Source organism: Clarias gariepinus, chromosome 12 (genome assembly GCF_024256425.1).
Source record: "Clarias gariepinus isolate MV-2021 ecotype Netherlands chromosome 12, CGAR_prim_01v2, whole genome shotgun sequence".
Taxonomy (NCBI): domain Eukaryota; kingdom Metazoa; phylum Chordata; class Actinopteri; order Siluriformes; family Clariidae; genus Clarias; species Clarias gariepinus.
Genome location: NC_071111.1, coordinates 28835151 through 28850343, shown reverse-complemented (window position 1 = coordinate 28850343; position 15193 = coordinate 28835151). Strand labels below are relative to the sequence as shown.

Here is a 15193-nt window from a genome sequence, read left to right as displayed (position 1 = left end):
TAATTTCTGACATACATTAGTGCTGCAGCTTCCCACATAATCGCATCTGACCCAGAGACACTGACAAATCATCAGTGTGCAGTGAAAAGAAACTTTTGTGAAAGAGAGAATCTTTCTCCTCATGACTTTGAGGTTGATCCTAAAGATTCTGCTTCAGTCTCACTATTAGAGAATGTGTCCTACTGAGAAGCAGGTCATGTGACTCTCAGAGAGATGATCTTACCTCAGTGTCTCCAGTTTACAGAGAGGATTCTCCAGTAGAACAGAGAGACACTTCACTCCTGAGTCTCCTACATTATTACAGGACAGATCCAGGTCTCTCAGGTGTGAGGGGTTTGATCTCAGAGCTGAAGTCAGAGCAGCACAGCCTTCATCTGAGACACCACAATCACGCAATCTGTAGAGAGAGAAGTTTTCCTCTGTAAACCACCATACTGAATTTAAAATAAAGCAAATAAGATGTAAATGTAATATAGACTTTCAGCTTTAATTCGAGGGGTCTAAATGTTACAGTATAAAAATCATGCAGGAATTCCAGCCATTTGAAAAGGGTGGGAATAATAAATCTGAAAATACAATGGTGAACCATCAACTTTGTGGAAGAATGTGGTTGTAAAAAAAAAAAAAAAAAAAGGCCACTATCAGAGATCACTTAAATTCTTGGTGATGCAGCAAAATCGACAGTGAAAGTAAATACATTTCCACACTCAAAATGCAACAAGAACTAACAGGATTGGAATTAAACACCTGTGTGGGAGCATAACGATTTGGAGTAATGGAAAAGGTCATGTGGTCTGATGAGTCCAGACTGACCCTATTCCATTCATCAGGCTTAAGTTGGAAAAGAGTGGTTGTGGGTGTGTGAGGAATCTTTTTCACGCATGAACATTTTCACACACTGCCAATTTGACTTTACAGAGTGGTTCGACTACCTTATTGTTAATACAAGATGACATAATGACATGGCACGGTGAATATGTATAGTAACCCCAGCTAAAGGCAGGACAGTAAAATATTATAATTTGTCCTTTCAGGTCAGTAGTATACTGTAGATTCATAAGTGATATTGGTTACTGCCTAATCTATTTGTCCTGCATGTTGTACTGCAACAGGAAATTTCAGTTGTAAAATGGTTGCTTTTTGTAAGTCATGGTGACTTAAAATATGGTCTTACCTCAGTGTTTCAACTTTACAGTAGGGATGCTCTAGTCCAGCAGAGAGACACTTCACCCCTGAGTCATTTAGGTTATTCCCAGTCAGATCCAGGATTTTCACAGTTAGATGCAATTCTGTCAGATTTGAGGTTTCGGAGTGAAGCGCTGAGACCAGAGCTGACCAGGTTTTTATTCCCCGTTTATCACAGGTGATACTGAAAGGAATATAATAATGTATGTTTTTAAAAGCTAGACAAGCTGTCGCACTAGCGAATTAATCCGTATCCTTAACAACAACCAGATTTAAAAAGGTTTTTAGATGAAAGTAAATTTTACATTGCATTTGGAAATCAAGGTCCCAGACTCTGTTAACAAGCTTTATGGAGATGACAATTTCCTTTTTCAGCAGGATGCAGCACCTGCCCACAGTGCAAAAACTACCTTTAGCTGGTTTAAAGACCATGATATCACTGTGCTTGACTGGCCAACCAACTTGGCTAACCTGAACCCCAAATGAGCTACTGTCAAAAGGAAGATGAGCAACACCCGACTCACACTCATACACAGACACACACACACACACACACACAAAACACCCTAATTTTTAAGTTTCTCTCTTTCTAACACTGTAACAGTAGAGGAGTTATAATCAGATTTACTTACATTGATTTTCTGGATGCTGCAATCACAGGCATCACCTTCAGAAGAACAGCTTCTGTTATCTTATCTTCACTGATATATTTATTCAGGTCAAACTCTTCCAGCTCCTGTGCTGATGTCAGTAACACAAACACCAGAGCAGACCACTGTGAGGAAGAGAGTTTACTTCGTTTTCCAGATTTCAGGTAGTGTTGGATTTCCTCCTCTAGAGAATTATCACCCAGTTCATTCAGACAGTGGAACAGATTGATGGATTTTTCTGTAGGAAGATCTTCACTGATCATCTTCTTAATGTACTGAACTGTTTTCTCTTCGCTCTGGTAGTTACTTCCTATCGGTGATACTAAGGTCTGTAAGAGATCCTGACTGGACTTCAGCGAAAGACCCAGAAGAAAGCGAAGGAAAAGATCCAGATGTCCAGTCTGACTTTCTAAAGCCTGATCTACAGCACACTTCTGTACATCTAAAACTGTAATCTTTTTCTTTTGCAGAGTGTTTTTAAGAGCATTTCGGTTTTCTATTTTGAACTCCAGGTGCACATACAGAGCTGCGAGGTGCTCCTGAATACTCAGATGAACAAAGCAGTACACTTTACTCTGGTGAAGCCCAAACTCCTCTCTGAAGATCTGCGTACACACACCTGAGTACACTGCTGCTTCTCTCACATCAATGCCACACTCTCTCAGGTCTTCCTCATAGAAGATCAGGTTCCCTTTCTTCAGCTGCTCAAAAGCCAGTTGTCCCAGTTTAAGAAGCATTTCTTCATTACTCTTCTGCTTCTTTAAATACTTTTCTCTTATGATGTTTATCTGAATGATGAGGAAGTGTGTGTACATTTGAGTCAGAGTCTTGGGGATCTCTCCACTCTCTGCTTCACCCAACATTCTCTCTAGAACAGCGGCTGAAATCCAGCAGAAAACTGGGATGTGGCACATGATGTAGAGGCTTCTTAATGACTTCAGGTGTGTGATGATGTTATTGGCCAGGCTCTGATCACTGATCCTCTTCCTGAAATACTCCTCCTTCTGTGGGTCATTGAACCCTCGTACCTCTGTGACTCGATGGACACACTCAGAGGGGATTTGATCAGCTGCTGCTGGTCGGGAGGTGATCCAGATGAGAGCAGAGGGAAGCAGATTCCCTTTGATCAGGTTTACCAGCAGCACAGGCACTGATACTGATTCAGTTACATCACACACACTCACTGTGTTCTGGAAATCTAGAGGAAAACGACACTCGTCCAATCCATCAAAAATGAACAGAACCTTTTCCAAACGGTACATTTTTATTTTCTTTGTTTCGTTACAGAAGACATGAAGGAGCTCCATCAGACTCAGTTTTTGGTCCTTCATCAAATTCAGCTCTCTGAAAGGAAGTGGAAATATGAGGTGGACGTCCTGATTTGTTTTCCCTTCAGCCCAGTCCAGAATGAACTTCTGCACAGAGACAGTTTTTCCGATGCCAGCGACTCCCTTTGTCAGCACAGTTCTGATGGGTTTGTCTTGTTCAGATAAGGGCTTAAAGATGTCATTGCATTGGATTGGTGTTTCCTCTGTTGTTGTTCTCCTGGATGCTGCCTCGATCTGTCTCACCTCATGTTCTTTATTGACGTCTCCACTGTCTCCCTCTGTGATGTAGAGCTCTGTGTAGATCTCATTCAGGAGGGTTCGGTTTTCCTGGTTTATTATCACTCCATTCAAACACTCACATTTCTTCATCAGATTTAATTTAAACTTTTTCTGAAATTCATTTATAGGAGCAGATTCTCGGTCAGACCTGGGAGATGAAGAAGATGTGGTAAGACATAAAGGCCAATTATTATTTATAACATTTTCTGACTTGTTAGCATGTATTTTAAGATGTGTTTGCTTCATTCTACGGTATGTTTTCTATCAACAAATTATTCTGTAGTTAATAGCAGCAGAGGGGTTTATAATCAGCAGTGTGTCAGTGTCACAGCCATGTTCTTTGTTTCAATCTTACTCTGTATCTGTGATGATGTTTTTTTCTGTTCTGTATCCTGCATCCTGTAGAACACTGTGAACAAAAACTATAGTTCATAAATAAAACAACTTCTAACCTTATAGTTTAAAATTTAGCCTTAATTTTGCCACAATAACCAATTATGAGTGCAATAATTTTCAGAGAACGCAGTGCTCTATTTCAGTCCTGTATGGGATTAAATATATGATGTCTCCAGGCATCTTTTGCCATTAAAGAACTGATAACTCTGCTTTCGCATCTCTTTTATAGCCTGCTGGTCCAGCCCGCAGTGACGGGACATAAAACATCTCTGTTATGTTTTCTATTAAGGTTAAAACAATTGTGACAATTTTACACTGAAAGCAGAGGTAGTGAACAACAATATGCCCTGAAATATTTAAGCAAATGTCAAGACAAATAAAAGACAACTCAGTAAGAATATAAGTCATGTAGAACTGAAAGCAATATAAAATAGGCACGTTAGTTAACTAGAAAGCTTAACCTGTTACATTCTTAGTTTTACTAATAATTAGCTACTCAGTGGAGTTTACATGTGTGCCAGAAATACAAAAAAAAACCAAAAGCAGAATTATTCCTCCAAACTGCCGGTAAAGACAATCATCACATGGAAATTTGTCTTTAGTTCTATAGTGTGTATACTGAAGATCTGCTATGTTTTTTCCACAAACATATCACAACATTTTTACAGGTATGTATATCAGTTACAGATCTTTACTTGATTTAGATTGAATCCAGAATATTATAGTGTTTTGTCGAAAAATGCAGTAAAATCATAAAATATGCTAATATTCAGACAGTATGCAACACAATAATGTGGAACGAAGCACTACATACTATAATAATAAATATACAGCATCATTTAGTTTATAGAGTTTGCATACTGTTAACTCAACATGAAGATGAAAGTCTAAGAAACAATCAACCAAATATTTGCACCTATATGTTTTTTTACCCTATATGGATAATTAGCAGATATTTTTTTCATAGCCATCAACAAGCTTTTGGCAGAAATACAGTTTGATTATGACCACTCTTCTTGGCTGAAGTGTTGGACTTCAATTAAATTTGTTGGTTTCCTGGAAAGGTCCTGGGTCTTGGCAAGGTCCCACAATTCACTATTTTTGGATAGAATTGAGGCTCCAAAAGCTTACATTTTACCTTCTTTATCTGTTCTACAACCGAAAATCAAACATTGCCCTGTTAAAACACTTACTTTTCATTATTCCATCACCTAAACTTGTGCAAAGCTCCAGTTTCACTAAGAGCAAAACAGCCCTAAAGCGTGATGCTACCATTACCATGCTTAACAGTTGATACAGATTTTGTGAGGCTGAATGCAGGGGTATGTTTGAAGTAGCGTATTTACAGTATAGTACTACTTCCAACATACCCCTGGTCAAAACTTCTCATCTCCAGAAGTGCAATTTAATTTTCCTTTTAATAACAACTAAGCAGGCACAAACCTGGAAAAGAAGAATAATTTTATTCAGCCTCCCTGGACATACACAGTTGCTCCTCAACTTACCTATGAACTGCAAAACATAAAAACTAGGATGCCAACTCAAGGTCAAAACAAAGATAAAAACTGTCTCCTAGGTCCAGAAACACATTTTTGTCATTTTCACAAGAAATGCTCAGGTTTCTCATATCCTCACGCACAGAGAAGCTACCAGGTGGAGTCCATCATCACTACTAACGTTGACCACTAAATGAAAACAGAGCTGTGTAAAAGTATTTAAACATTGAAAATGAATGAATAAATGAATGAATTCAGATCATCATACAAATTTTAATACTACACAAAGATAACCTAAGTAATACAAAAATGCACTTTTTAAAAGATGATTGTATTTATTAAAGAAAACTGGTTGTCCAAACCTCCCTGGCCCCATGTAAAAAACTAACTGCTCCTAAACCTAATGACTGGTTGTGCCAGCCTTAAGTCTTTAGCACTGCTGTTGAGGAATTTTGGCCTATTCTTCTTTGCAGAATCATTTAAATTAATTGGCTGGACATTCTCGTTCATTGCCCTGTCGGTTCCATCAATTATGGCAAGTTGGCCAGCTCCTGAAGGTGCAAAGCAGCCCCAGACCATCACACTGTGACCAACATGTGTGACTGTTGGTATGAGGTTCTTTTTATAAAACGCTATGTTAGTTTTATGCCAGATGTAATGGGACAAACACCTTCCAAAAATTTCACCTTTTGTTTTATCAGCCCACAAAATATTTGCCCAAAAGTCTTAGGAATAATTTATTTTTTTTTTTTGCAAATGTCAGAGGGGCCTTAGTGCTCTTTTTGCTGTCCCATGCATGCCATTTTGGCTCAGTCTCTTTCATATTCATAAACACTGACCATAACTGAGGCAAGTTAGGCCTGCAGTTCTTTAGATGTTGTTCTGGGTTCTTTTATGAGTTCCTGGATAAGTTCTCATTATGCTCTTGGAGTAATTATGGTAGGCCAGCACCTGGGAAGGTTTATCACTGTTTCCACTCGATTTGTGGATAATGGCTTTCACTGTGGTTTGTTGGAGTCCCAGGGTCTTAGAAATGGCTTTGTAACTCTTTTCAGGCTGAAACATGTCACTGTTTCTCATCTGTTCTTGAATTTCTTTAGATCACTGCATGATGTGTTGCTTTTTGAGATCATTTAAGCAAATTTTTTTTTTGATGATCCCAATCATACTGTATACAGTGTGACAAATATGCAAAAAATACAAATCAGTAAGTGGTCAAATACCTTTTTACACTACCTATCCATTACCTACAGGCAGAGCCACGGTCATTTAGACGCCCGGTTGCCAGGCGACGGCACTGTAAAGGCAATCAGCTGAACACACTGCACCTGGCGGCGTGTCTATTTAGGGCCCCTGATATATGCGCACTTCGTGTGAACATTAGGCCCCGTCTTATGGGGCTCAAGACAAAGGCAAAGCGCGGGGCAAGACAATATAAAGACAAAGGCAAAGACCTAGCCAAAGTCTACAGCTGGCATTATTAATAGATAGAAAGCACCATGCCAACTGTTAAGCCTGTGCTCTTGGCCTCAGTTCAAGTAACATAAAATCACACATAAGCCCTGAGAAAGGGTTTGTTTCTGAGTTTTCTTTAATTTCTTTTCAGTTCCCCAATTTACCCATCATCAAACGGGAAGGTCTTCACGTGCGTGTCATAAGCACTCTCATACTCTCCTATTTTGTTGACCCCCTCAGAAGGTCTGCATAAGGGCTCTTATAAGTATTATTATCACATGTGGTGCAGCTCTTTAACCCGCACAACGTAATAATTATACTGTAGATGAATGTTGTACGAATGTTCTTTCAAAAAATATCCAAAGAAATCACTGAAAGTGAGAGCAAATTTAGGATTAAACCTGTATTCAACTTTTATGCTAGAATTAACAATAAGATGTTACCCATGTAGAAGTTTAGAGTCTCCATCTGTAAATTTCGGAGGAGGATCCATAGAGTGATCACTCTTCATGGAGATACAGCTGAGTGCTGATGGTTTTTGCTTTATCTGGAGCTTACTGCAAAAAAATTATAGAAAGTTCTTAAGTAATTTATATACATTTTTTACTGTTTTAACCAAGTTTATAATTTTACTTAACCAAATCTAATTTTAATTCTAAGTTATTCCATAAATATACACTCCCTGAAGAAAAAAAAAGAAAAAAAAAAAGTTATTGCAGTGATTAATATATTTAATCTAGACCTGATGTAGTCTTTTAACTGTAACTGATGTGAGTTAGACCCTGAGGTAGGTGCAGTCGTATCCCTTGGTCATAGAAAAAATGTGTCATGGAAAATGATTCGCTTGCATCGACCAAAGAAAAACTACTGAGATGAGTAAAATTACTGAAAGTTGGTTTAGAACTGTCCAACACGTTATGAAAACCTTGAAGGAAAGTGGCACACAATAAAGTTTGTAGAAAGTAGTTTGTGAGGAACAAAAATCATGGGTGACCATGATTTAAGATGACAAACATGATAAAGTTGCATTATAAAAATCAATAATATAAAAACCATAGCTACATTTATAGTGGAAATAAGAGCATTGGCACATGCATAACGCAACAGGATTTAGACTTAACAGTTGTGTGGCCATAAGAAACTCACTTGTAAGGAATTTTTTTTTGTCTTGGGAACATGAAGATTAGACTTTGGAAAAATAAAAGATGGTCATGGGGTTTAAAGAGTCCAAAAAGTTATGAATAAAGATTATGAAAACAACACCATGGCAAATATGCACTATAATCAAGGTTAAAAGTGGTCCGATTAAATATTAACAACTTGTGTTGGCCAGAAAGGTTCACAGCAATGGTACCAATAGTGTAGGGTAAAAGCAGCTTATCTCCTGGAATGTTCTTGGTGATTCCTCGATTATTTAATTACCTGATTAGCCCCACTGTGGAAACATTGTACTCCTTCATTCATAGGTATAAAAGTTTCAGATTCTTCTATGAGTATCTATTGATGTTTTTGGAAGACATGTCCTTGCATCTACAGAGGGGAAGGGGTCTGGATTCATGTAATAGCCTGCCGAGACTATGTCTCTTAGTGTTTCTGACACTTGGCTGAGAGATGAGTCAGGGAGATTTGTGGTCAAAAGAAGTCTTGTTAAAGATTGGATAATTATCTGTGTTAACTCAGATAGCTAATTTTAATATGTTTTTTTTTATGGCCATACACACGTTTAGTCTCAATCCTGTGAGTTTTTATCACATTGTGCATTCTTACTTTTGCAATTATAGCTATGATTTGTGTTTTTACTTCACCAGTATTTAAATTGTCTTTAATTCTTGTACAGTCAATCATGATTAAAGGATGTGATAAGGATATGCTGCTGAAACCAGCATTTACAAGGTATTGTACTGTTCTTGTGAAAACAGGAAAATTACATAAAACATGACAAAAGTAATACAATCCTATAAAACAAAGAACATAAGGCATTCTACATTTAAGTCTAATATTTAATGGCAGATTCTCTCTTTATTTGTACTTTAGCAGTAACATTAATAGTGAGGAGATGTTACCTTTGTAGAAGTGGGGAGTCTCCATCTTTAAATTTGTCAAGCGGATCCATAGACTGTTCACTCTTCATGGAGACACAGCTGGGTGCTGGTGATGCTGATCTCTGTGCCTGTGGGTTACTGGACAACATTTTCATGCTTTTTTTCTTAATACAATTTGATACACAATATGGTTGTGGCAGCTGTGGTGAGGTCAAACCACCTGCCCATCTCGATCAACCTGTGACCCCCGACCACGCCCTCATGGCCACAATGGTTTTTACAAGACAATCATATAAGTCTGATTGCAGAATACTCAGTGTTATTCCTGTTTTTCCCTTTTTTATCAAGTGGTTTTCTCATGGCCAACGACTCTGCTTGTGGCAATGCTTTTACTTTTACTATTAAAAACGGCTCTGAGTTCACCACTATCCTTCCAGGCTTTTGTAAAACATTGAATGGTTCTAAACCCAAGTTTGCAACAGTTGGTTCTGAGCAAGTAATTTAATTGGATGAGAGGCATTTTATGTGCATTGGTAATAGACAGTAATAGCGCTGGGAAAATTCCCAGGTGTTCTGATAACAGTTAAATAATTAACTGCCAATCATAGTATGGGTGAAAGTAGGTCTGTAGGGTTCGCAGTACTGAGGAGAGGGGGCAGCTGCCTCCAAGATTCACTTTCAAAACCAGTCAAAGAAGCACTTTCAGCAAGAAAACACGTCTGATAATGTTATGACATCTTAAACAACACTTTATCTCTTTAGTAACTGCTTCTAAGTCATTCTGAACTGACTCCATTTTGTTTTATTTAATGCGTAAGGTGAGCAACAAATGCTGGATGTGGAAATTGTGATTATATTAAAATCAAATATAACATTTATAAATACAATCACCATCCGAATTCATTCTTCCAGAAGCTGTCTGGTGGCAAATATCCGATCAGTGCAACCACACCCTGGCCAAAGTCCAGCTCTCAGATTACGAGAATTATCATGGAATAAATCTACTCTCAATAGCTGGGAAAGTGTTCACGAGGATGCTCTAACTGGCAGAGAACAAATCACCAGGGATTCACCTGGATTTCGGCCAGCGTTTGGTTGCAATGATCACCTCAAATAAATTAGTAAAGCTGAATGTCTACACTTTAATAAATCTTGATGGCATCATTCCAAATTCATGCGGTGCTGTACAGAGGCAAAAGTATGAAAATGTCAGTCTGAATACTTATGGACCTAAATGTAAATGCATTATTTTTAACTTGGAAAGTGCATTATTTCCTTGTATGAACAACTAAAAAAATATTTAAAGTAGACTACATAAAATACAAGCTAGAAGTAGAAACTTAATACCACAAAAGTAAAAACACATAAACACCAACACACTAACATCTAGGTGCGCATGCGCGGGCGTACAGCAGCTTGGTGCGGTTGCTCTAGGAGTTTTTTATTTTTTGGTACTTACTGTTTTACTGTTTTAGGAACTTTTTTTTTTGAGATTTTTATTATTATTTATTACCTTTATTACCTTTCCTTAAATAACAACTGTGAGCAACTGTAACCCAGCATAAGCAATTTCCCTCTGGGATTAATAAAGTTCTTTGAATCTTGAATCTAACAAGAAAACCTGTGATCACTTTGCATGAACATGGTTATATAATCAGAACTTTTTCAGTTTTTAACCGGTGGGCTGTGTATATCAGCATTGATAAACCTGCGGGCGGTCTTCATCATTGATTCGCCAAAAAAAAAAATTGTCAGAGGAAGTAAAAAATCTCATGTCAACCTGTGTGGACAGCTTCAAAAAACTAACCTAGCAAAACTAACCTTGCAAAAGTACAGTACATGGAAAGAAGCCTGGAACATTGGAGCATGTGCTATGATCAGATGAGACAAGGATTAATGTATTTCGCAATCCTGTGAGTTCTCATCATATTGATTATGATTGTGAAAATGTTCTTAATTTTCACATAGCTGCGATTTCTACTGTTATTTTTTTATCCAATACAACTTCACCAGGTGTTAAGGTGATCTCCAGTTACAGTAATTCATGGTTTAAGGATGCGATAAGAATTTGCTGCTGAAGCCGGAATTTACAAGCTGTTCTGGTGAAAACAGGTAAATTACATAAAAACTTGACAAAAAGTATTTAGAATAATAAATTCTACATTACATTGTCATTTTCATGGCAGAGTCTCTCTTTACTTGTGACTTTAGCAGTATACTGTATATACAGCAGTATATATAAACAGCAAAATTCTTCATTTGTGACTTTAGCAGTAACATTAATGCCGAGGAGATGTTACCTGTGTAGAGGTGAGGAGTCTCCATATTTTAACTCTGGAGGCTGTTCCATAGACCAGTCACTCTTCATGGAGATACAGCTGGGTGCTGGTGATGCTGATCTCTGGTCCTGGGGTTTACTGCACAACATTACAGTCCTTTAGTGATTTATATACACTGTTCAACAGTTTTGTTTATTTAACAACAAATAACAACTTAATGTAACATTTTGATGTTTTTTTCGTAATACAATTTGATACACAATATGGTTGTGGCAACAGTGGTGTGGTCGAAAAACAAATCCATGTTGTTTGCATTAACCTGGACAGGATTAGCACAGTGAACTCATAGTCGCGAAAGTGAATTACAGAAAGGTTTTAAATATATATATATATATTTTTTTTTTAATAAATTTTTGAACACGCCCTGAACACCCTTGGGATACAATGAAACCTTACTAAAACTCTGGTTGGTACATGATCACAAATCCTCACAGGTACACTTCTGTAGGTACACAGCAACACTATATCTTTATATGCATAGAAGGGAGATGCTCTGGTGTCCACATACTTATGACCACGGTGTGTATTTTAGATATGAAAATATAATGCCGTTGTAGGTTACCATTTTTTTAAGGGCGGGGACATGTTATCTGTGTTCAGATCAGAAGTCTCCATATTTGAATGTTATTAGAATTTGCATAAACACACAGTTGGGTCTGGTGGAGTGTGTTCTCTTCTGCTGTAATGGATTACGCTCCTAGAAAACACAAAAAACAACCATGCAGTTTAACTTAAATATAAGTTTCATATTTTTTCCATGTAGAGAAATGTTCCACCCTTGGCTTATAGTACAGAGTGATCAGCCTACACACACAGGGACTGACATCATACATGTTTGTAGCATCCAATCATTTCCAGTAAGAAGTCTATCCTAATCTGCGGTATTACTGAAGCACTGTGTGACACAAGATATAATATGATATAATGAGCAGCAATTTATACAAACTTGAAACTATTACTATTGAAACTATTGAAAAAAAAAGTTGTAATTTGGGTCACTATTTCATGCTTTTTAATGTAGTGTCCATAACTTTTTTGGATTTAAATCTTAATTGTCAGTCAGATGAAACTTGGCCAATATAGATTTCACATAAAAAGACATAAACCTGAAAAGTGTATTATTATAAAATGCAAAAATGTTAAGATATTGCAACATTAATTTTACATGGTTACAGACACTACAGATTTTTTGCTTTTTAAGCTCTTACCAAAAACCGGAAGGCTTTAAACAATAATTTTTACTCATATTGCTAGTCATATGCTTCTAGGAGCTTTAACAAATTTTTGTATTAATACTCATACAGAAATATGAATAATTATAAATGTATATTTTAAATGATTGTGCAAGACAATATTGTTTGAAGAGAGTATAACACTGAAAAATAATCATCTTTGGGCAACATAAAGTAAAATCATCTCTAGAAAAAGGCTGAAGTTAGCAACTTTTTATATGAAGCAAGAATGTTTTATAGAAGCAAGATTGATCACTTCTATGCTATATAAACTTTAGAAGTAGCTTCTTGGAATACATTTTCTGTATTATATATAGAACATAAAATTAAATAATAGAATCAGCACCAGTAATGTGTTTTGGCCAATTGTAAATCAGATTTATTTCATTAAAAAAAAAATCTTTAGATAAAAAGTATATGGTTTTCCGTTCTCTGTATGATCAAAGTGACAGGACATTTCTTTGAACTTGAACATTTTTTAAATGCTACAATTACCTATTAAGCATTAAAGTTAGAATGTATATTACTGAAAGTACTTACTGTGTTCTCTGAACATACACAAATAATCTGTCTGTTATGTTAATTTGAATGATTTTGCCTTGAGCAAATCTGAGTGACAGCACTTTCCACAATTTTTGTTAGAATGGCCCGTATAGGATTGAAAATATATAAGTACTCCTTTTTTTTATTTATTAAATTAGGAAACAAAGTAACTTTTCTATGGTATTCTAATGTTTTAGGTACATTGTATATACGTACAGTACATGAGTTGAGTATGATAAGTCCTGTTTGTGATGTGACAGGGAGGAAGCGCTCCTTTACTTTCAATTTTGACCATTGGTTTAAAGTCTTTATTTGCCGTATGAGACACACTTAACACCTCCCACTATTTTTTCTTATCTTTGTCGACCATTTGCATGAAACAGTTTCTTGTACTTACGTGTTTTTTTCAGCTTGTTCCTGTCGGCGGTAATCAAACCCTGCAGTTCTCTCCTCTCTTAACAGCAGCTCTCGTTTCGATTTTCCCGCCGTGAGGTGACGTCACAGGTACCGCGCCAGCCAGGTCCGTTCGTGCACGAGACATATCAATGTACAGACCCGAGACAGTACAGCCAGACCCAGTAGAGTCAGTATTTTTTTATTTTTTTTTATTGCGTTTTCTAAGGCTTCATAAAATGGAATGGAGGCTAAAAGAGGAAAGATTCATTACGAGGGAATCGATTCTTTGATTCGGGTCTTTTGATCTTAATTTCTTTTCCGGTAATGAACTCCTCTGTGCTGTTGCGGTCTACCACCTCTTCCCTATTTTTCACATAGTATTTTATAGTGCGTGAAACAGCGCCTCCCTTTAACCCTATGTAGTGAATGTGTGGTGCAAAACGGTACTGCACTGCCCGAAGGGAAACGGGAGCTTGAACTTGGAAACTTCTTGCTACTGCACTCTGGGGGGTGGGGAGAACACCTCGCCCTTTGCACCTTGATGTCCAAAATACCCTTGATATATGTTAAGTATTAATATATATTAATGGTGCATCAACTGAACCTTCTATTGCTTTGCTAAATCCCCTCGTGTGTGTGTGTGTGTGTGTGTGTATATATCTACACACGCACACATATACATATGTCAGCCAAAACAATTTATACACATTTCAAGGAAATAGTATGATTTTATATTAGTATGATATTATATTAAAATAATATTACTAATATTATATTATCATAATACTATATATGAATTTAGCATTTAAATAGCCTATCTATACAACTGTTTAAATTTATAACATTTATACAAGTGTATATAGATTCTTTTGGCAGAGTCTGTATATAGAGGCAGGTACAATAATTATACACTGATCAGCCATAACATTATAACCACCTAATATTAAGTAGGTAATTTCTTTTGCAACCATAGTAGCACAATAATAGGGCACTGGTGGCTCAGTGGTAGGTGTTTTGCCTGCCATGCGGAAGACCCGGGTTCGATTCCCAGCCAGGGCCCAAACCCCAGCCACATAAAAATGGGAGGGTTGCGTCAGGAAGGGCATCCGGCGTAAAACCTGTGCCAAGTAGTAGTGCGGAATGGATATTCCGCTGTGGTGACCCCTTGCCGGGAGCAGCCGGAAGACGAACAATAGTGATGCACTGTGTGTTCTGACACCTTTCTATCACAACCTTTTCATAAATTTGAGCTACTACACACTTTTGTTGGATCAGACTACATGGGCCAGCCTTCACTCCCTATGTGCATCAATAAGCCTTGGCCACACATGACCCTGTTGCAAATTCATCAGACCGGGAACATCACACAAGAGCTGCAGTTTTTGGAGTTTTGGAGTCTGACCAGTTCTCTAGCCATTACAGCTTGGGCCTTGCCACTCAAAGTCATTGAAATCGTTCTTTTTATTTTTCCGATTTCCAACACATCAACTTCAGAAAAATAAGGTTCACTTGCTGCCTAATATTGTATATCTCACGCACTCCGATCTTCCATTGTAACTAGATATCAAAAATGTACTACTGTGAGAAATTCCAAATTGTGTTGGCTAGACAACTGAGTGAGAGGAACTCTAAAACTGCAGCTGCAGCGGTCAGGACATACCAAAAGAAAAACCGGTGTAACTGCACTGATAATAGTGTTGTAATTATGTAATGGTGGTAATTATGACCATGGTCAAATGAAAATATTAACAATTTTATTTTAAACCTCAATAAAAAAAATTGCATTTTCTGCCTTTCAACAAAAAAGGGGAAATAGGGGAAAATACATTTAAAAAATATATTTGTTAAAACA

The 15193-nt window shown here is 37.2% G+C and overlaps 1 protein-coding gene across 1 annotated transcript; it reads right to left on the bottom strand.

Moving 5' to 3' along the window:
- Positions 1-228: 228 nt before the first annotated feature.
- LOC128534126 (protein NLRC3-like) lies at positions 229-11859 on the bottom strand (the record flags this gene model as incomplete). The annotated part of the gene is made up of 8 exons (XM_053508425.1): positions 11733-11859; positions 11132-11248; positions 8853-8969; positions 7233-7346; positions 3798-3851; positions 1818-3590; positions 1175-1369; positions 229-397 (listed from the first exon to the last, which is right to left on the bottom strand). Coding segments are annotated over exons 1-8 (2592 nt in total), but the record flags the coding sequence as incomplete, so codon positions are not given.
- Positions 11860-15193: the final 3334 nt, after the last annotated feature.